The sequence below is a fragment of the Olea europaea genome, unplaced genomic scaffold (assembly GCF_002742605.1).
Source record: "Olea europaea var. sylvestris unplaced genomic scaffold, O_europaea_v1 scaffold187, whole genome shotgun sequence".
NCBI classification, from domain to species: Eukaryota; Viridiplantae; Streptophyta; class Magnoliopsida; order Lamiales; family Oleaceae; genus Olea; species Olea europaea.
In genome coordinates this window covers 410,649-417,323 of record NW_019236492.1, presented here as the reverse complement: position 1 = coordinate 417,323, position 6,675 = coordinate 410,649, and the positions used below count along the sequence as shown (strand labels likewise).

The 6,675-nt window shown below is 40.1% G+C and overlaps 1 protein-coding gene across 1 annotated transcript; it reads left to right on the top strand.

Moving 5' to 3' along the window:
- The first annotated feature begins 2,391 nt into the window (after positions 1 to 2,391).
- On the top strand, positions 2,392 to 2,802 carry LOC111378776. Its single transcript, XM_023002012.1, has 2 exons — positions 2,392 to 2,449; positions 2,522 to 2,802. The coding sequence occupies exons 1-2, from the start codon at positions 2,392 to 2,394 to the stop codon at positions 2,800 to 2,802; spliced, it is 339 nt and encodes a 112-aa protein (XP_022857780.1).
- Positions 2,803 to 6,675: the final 3,873 nt, after the last annotated feature.

Sequence of the window (6,675 nt, the reverse complement as noted above, 5' to 3'; positions counted from 1 at the left end):
TTGGAACTTCATCAGATGGATGTTAAGATAGTATTTTTGAATGGAGAACTTTCTGAAAAGGTTTACCTGAGACAACTTGAATGCTTTGTTGTTAAGGAAAAAGAAAACTTGATATGCAAGTTAAATAAATCATGGCCTCAAGAAAGCATCTCAACAGTGGAATTTAAAGTTTGATGAGATTGTAACTTCCCTTGGTGTCAAGGACCGCAGCTTTACTTAGTCCATTGACACTATCACAGCCATAGTTTGCCCAACTTCGGCCGCACATTGTAAATATTACTTCAAGTTTAAGTTGTAATTTTTTTTCATTGTAATAGTTATTTCAATTGTAAAATAGCTTTGATATTAGTAAATGTTTAGTATGATTCCTCGTCTTTTAAACGTCTACTCTTGTCACTTAAGATTTTTGTTCAGAATGCTATTATAGGGGATATTAGTCATTCAAAAATTTTTCAAGCTCACTGGTGTTCGTCCCCTACACCAGCAATTTTAATTTTCTGCTTTCGTTAATTGTAATGTTCAATTTTCATCAATAAATGTTCAATTTACTTTCAATGTATTCAAATTCTCTATTGTAACTTTTCTACAAAATTGTAATCAAATTTTCTTTCGTCCCGACGCGACCGAGAAAAGGTGGAAGGTAGTCTAGTGGAGTAGATTACTGTCGTACAGTGTCCCTTTTTGTGTTAAGAAGAAAGGCACCCTGTGAAAGTTGGTATCAGAGCTGTGGCTCACGACCCTCGATAAGAAAGCTATGGATCCAATTACATCCCACACCACTGAAGTGGTAGAGCCTCAAAAGAAGGGTACTACTAAATAGTGCGTGTATGTGCTTGATGAGACAACTCCTAGGTTGTGCTTTACTTTGGAAGGTCTCGAGGAAAAAGTCAAGATGGCCAAATCTGAGATTCATGGATTACACATCCAACTAGATGCAAGCCAAAGGGCTTGCGCAGCAATGACTGAAGCTGCTGCAATCATTCCTGATCTGCAGGATGAAATGGAAGCGCTGAGAGCTCAATTACGGGTACTCCAACGTGCGGTGGGTAATGGGCAAGTTCCCGTACCTAATTATGCTCCTAGACTCAGAATTCCTGAACCGTGTACCTATGGAGGGGCACGTGATGCAAAAGAAGTCGAAAACTTCTTGTTTGATATGGAACAGTAGTTTCTCGCAGCTTCGATCGAGGACGAAGCTAGAAAGGTAACTATAGCTACCATGTATGTGGGTGGAGATGAAAAACTATGGTGGCGAACCAAATATCCTGATATTCAGGCCCATAGGGTTCGAATAGATTCTTGGGATCTCCTCAAGGAAGCGATCAGATCGTAGTTTTTCCCGGAAAAATGTCAAGTATCACACTCGACGGGCACTTTGAGACCTGAAACACACAAGCTCTATCAGGGAGTATGTGAAATCTTTTTCAGGACATATGCTGAATATTTGAGATATGTCGGAAAAGGATAGGCTCTTTACCTTTATGGAAGGGTTGAAACCATGGACACGCACGGAACTTCAAAGACAGAAAGTTACCAATTTGAGCATGGACATGGGAGCTGCTGAATGCTTGAGCGACTACCAAACAGAATCTAGAAAAGATCGACCTTCGGGGAGTAATCAAGCAATTGGAGGTGGTAACAGATCTTACAGACCGAGTTCGAACCCAAATGGGGGAGAGAGTTACTCTCAGAATAGAGAAGGAGCCTATCAAAGCACCCCTGGCTTTCAGGGAAACTATCATAATAACCGTCAAGGAAATTTTAACGGCAGCAATAGTAACAACTGGAACAAAGGAAAAGCAACGGAGGGCCGAACTGATGCCACTCTCAAATTGAAGTGCTTTTTATGTGAAGGACCTCATCGGGTGTCGGAGTGTCCTCAGAAGCGGATGGTGAATGCATATTGTTAGTTAGTAAGTCGCGGGTCGAGTTCAAAGAAAGAGGCCCCACAGGCTAATTGTCATAGCGAGATCGACTCCGAAGAGGATGAGGGCGTAGTTGGGGCATTTTCATATCGGTGCAACACACTGTCGCATCTATTGCTCAAAAAGACGATGTCCCATCGAAAGAGGTAAAGATGGAAAAAGCGAAGGCTCGAATTTGTAGGGTCAAAGGCTTAATGTACATTGATGCAAAAATCAATGAGAAGCCAATTAAGGCTATGGTGGATACTGGTGCTACCCACAACTACCTTGCATGTACCGAAATAGAGCGGCTCTGACTTGTTCTGGAAAAGGGTAGTGGAAAAGTCATAGCAATCAACTCCGCTGCTCAACCAATAGCTGGAGTAGTGAAATCGGTATTGATCAAAACAGGTCCTTTCAAGGAAAGGACAAATTTATCTGCAGTTCAGATGGATGATTTCAAGCTACTTCGCCCGATTCGTTAATGATGATAGGTAATAAGCCGTGTGTCATCCCTACACAGGTTGGGAGGATGGGCGAGAAGAGTATCTTAGCCATGCAATTTAGCAAGGGTTTTAAGAGAAATGAACCTTCTTTTTTGTTCACTCTTTGATTAGAAGAGATCGAAGAGGCGAATGGTCTCATTCCAAAACTCATTAAAAGGCTTATTAAAGAATTTGAGGACATCATGCCGGACGAATTACCAAAGAAATTGCCACCAAGGAGGACGATTGATTATGAGATTGAACTTATTCCAGGCGCCAAACCTCCTGCTAGGGCACCATACCGTATGTCTCAGCCTGAGCTTGAAGAGTTTAGGAAGCAATTGGGAGAAATGTTGGAGAGTGGAATCATTGTGCTGGTGAAGTCGCCATATGGAACTCCTGCATTGTTTTAGAAAAAGGTCGATGGTTCTCTTAGGATGTGCTGCACTATCGAGCCTTCAACAAGATTACTGTAAAGAATAGCTATCCTATCCTACTGATTTACTTCGATCAACTAAGTCGGGCGAAGTACTACACAAAAATTGATTTTAGGTCCGGATACTGGCAAGTTCGGATCAAGGAGGGAGACGAAGCAAAGACTACGGTGGTAACCAGATATGGAGCCTTTGAATTTAAAGTGATGCCTTTTGGTTTGACAAATGCTCCAGCGACATTTTGTACTATGATGAATCAGGTACTTCATAGGTTCTTAGATGATTTTTTTGTAGTGTACTTGGATGACATAGTAATCTACAGCGAGACATTGAAGGAACATGTCCAGCATGTGAGGCAAGTTTTTAATCGGCTACGAGAAAATGAACTCTATGCCAAGCCGTCTAAATGCTCATTTGCTCAGACATCTATCAGTTTCTTGGGTCACATCATTGAACAAGGTAAAATCAACATGGATTCGAAGAAGGTTACAGCCATTAAAGATTGGCAACCACCAAAAATCGTACATGATGTACGTTCATTTCTTGGGTTATGCAATTACTATTGAAGATTTGTGAAAGGCTACTTAGAAATTGCACTGCCACTTACCGAATTGACAAAGAAGGATAAGGATTGGGATTGGTCAACTCAATGTCAAACTGCTTTTGAAAGGTTGAAGAAGTCCATGTTGACGAACCCGATTTTAGCCTTACCGAATATAACTAAACCATTTGAAGTTCATACAGATGCTTCAGATTTTGCACTTGGTAGAGTCCTCATGCAAGAAGGACATCCGGTAGCATATGAGAGCCGGAAGTTAAACTAGACAGAACGTCGTTACTCGGCACACGAAAAAGGATTGTTGGCAGTAGTCCATTGTCTCAGAGGATGTCGTTACTATCTGCTTGGGTCTCCATTTATTGTAAAGACAGATAACACTACAGTTAGTCACTTCATGTCCCAACCAAAACTATCGAGCAAATAGGCTCGTTGGCAGGAATTCATTTCAGAGTTCAATTTTATGTTAGAGTATCGTCCCGGCTCTAGTAATCATGTTGTTGATACTCTTAGTCGACGGGCTAATTTGGTTGCCATCTGCTTCGTAGCTGCTCTTTCAGGAAGCGCCGTCTCCACGAACACTAGAGACCAAATTCGGGCACTTTTGGAGAAGGACCTGACTACCCAATATTTGGTCGACCTCATCAAGCAGGGTAAAACTTGACAGTTTTGGCTCGATGGGAAAGTAGTGAAGACAAAGGGAGACCGCCTATATATTCCTAAGGTCGGAGATATGAGGAAATCACTAATTACAGAATGTCATGACACAATTTGGGCAGGACATCCCGGAGAGGAACGCACTTGTGCACTACTGCAACGTGTATACTACTGGCCTCAAATGCTGGACGACATTGCAACATAAGTAAAAACTTGTCTTATTTATCAGCAAGATAAGACAGATCATCAGAAAAAGACGGGCTTGCTGGAGCCCCTTTCCGTCCCAACATAGCCATTCGAAAGTGTATCGATGGACTACATTATTGGGTTGTCAAAAGTTGAGGATTTTGGCACTATCATCGTCGTGGTGGACCGTCTATCAAAATATGCAACTTTCATTGTAGCGCCTAAGTATGTATCCGTGGAAGAGACAACTCAACTCTTCTTCAAACATATTGTCAAATACTGGGGACTGCCTAAGGACATTGTCAGTGATCGAGATCCTTGTTTCACTGGCATATTTTAGACTGAGTTGTTCAAACTTCTTAGTTCAACTTTGAGCATGAGTTCTAGTTTTCACCCACAATTTGACGGACAGACGGAGCGCTTCAATTCTATGCTAGAAGAATATTTTCGGCACTTTATCTCTACTTCGTAGAAAAACTGGGTAAAACTTTTGGATGCAGCTCAGATTTGCTTTAATGCCCAAAAGAGCTCTTCCACCAATAAGAGTCCTTTTGAGATTGATACTGGCCAGCAACCACTGCTCCCTCATACAGTGGACATCGAACGAAGTACCAAGTCCCCTCAAGCAAAGAACTTTTCTGGAGAGTGGAACGAAATATTGAAATTGCTCGGAGTAATCTTGAGAAAGCTCAAAAACGGTATAAAAAGGTTGCAGATCTAAAGTGCCGTTTCATTGAATTCAATGTTGGAGATCTGGTAATGGTTAAACTTCCCGACATAAATGTTTACAAACCAATAAGAGGGAAGGACTCAAGATTGTCACCAAAATACATTGGACCATTACCCATCGTGAAGAGGATTGGAAGAGTTGCATACGGAGTTGAACTCCCTTCATGGTGTAATATCCACAAAGTTCTTCATGTTAGTGTGTTGAAGCCATACTTTGTGGATAAGGAGGACGCATCTAGAAATGAGCCAAAGCGACCTGTGTTTGAACTGAAGAAAGCTGGAAAGAAAGTTGCTGAAACTATTCTTGACCATTGAATCACTCGAGCTTCTAGAAAAGATCATCAGGAGTATTTGGTCAAATGGATTGGATGCAGCAACGAGGAGAATACTTGGAAAAGAGAAAAAGATCTCGGAGCCTTCAAATCATTAATTGAAGCATATCATACATTGATGGCATCGAGGACGTCGCCAAAACAAATGGGGGAGAATGTCAAGGATCGCAGCTTTACTTAGCCCCTTGACACTATCATAGCCGTAGTTTGCCCAACTTAAGCCACACATTGTAAATATTACTTCAAGTTTGAGTTGTAATTTTCTTTTCATTGTAATAGTTATTTCAGATGTAAAATAACTCTGATATTAGTAAACGTTTAGTATGATTTCTCGTCTTTTAAACGTATACTCTCGTCACTTAGGTTTTTGTTCAGAATGCTATTATAGGGGGTATTAGTCATTCAAAAATCTTTCAAACTCACTGGTGTCCACCCCCTGCACCAAAAATTGTAATTTTCTACTTTCGTCAATTGTAATGTTCAGTTTTCATCAATCAATGTTCAATTTACTTTCAATGTATTCAAATTCTCTATTGTAAGCTTTCTACAAAATTGTAATCAAATTTTCTTTCATCTCGACGCGACCAAGAAAAGACAGAAGGTAGTCTAGTGAAGCAGTCTACTGCCGCACAGTGTCCCTTTCTGTGCAAAGAAGAAAGACACCCCGTGAAAGTTTTGTCAAAAATAGAGTTGATCAATGCATTTATCTCGAAATCAGTGGGAGAAATTTTATTTTTCTTGTCTTGTATATTGATGATATTTTGTTTACTAGCAGTGACTAAAGGTTACTTCATGAGAAAAAAAATTGTTGTTTGACAATTTTGAGATGAAAGATCTTGGAGAAGCTTTTTATGTTCTTGGCATTAAAATATATCATGATAGAAATCATGGCTTATTAATGTATACGATGTGTTTTAGAAAGGTTCAATATGCAGAATTGTGCACCTGATGATGTACTTATCATAAAATGGGATAAATTTAATAAAGCTCGGTGTTCAAGAAATGAGCTATAAAGGGAATCTATGAAGATAATACCATATGCTAATACTGTGGGGAGCTTAATGTATGCTCAAGTTTGCACTATACGAGATATAGCGTACGCAGTTTGTGTCCTTAGTAGGTTTCAGTCAAATCAAGGAAAAGAGCATTGGAAAGCAGCTAAAAAAGTTATAACATACTTGAAAAAAAATGAAGGTTATATGCTTACATTTCAGCGTTCAAATCACCTTAAAGTGGTAGGGTACTCAGATTCTGATTATACTGGATGTAAAGATGATTTGCAATCAACCTCAGGTTATATTTTCATGTTAGCTGATGGTGCTATCTCTTGGAAAAGTGTTAAACAGACTCTAGTGACATTTCTACTATGCAAGCTGAATTTATGGCATGTTA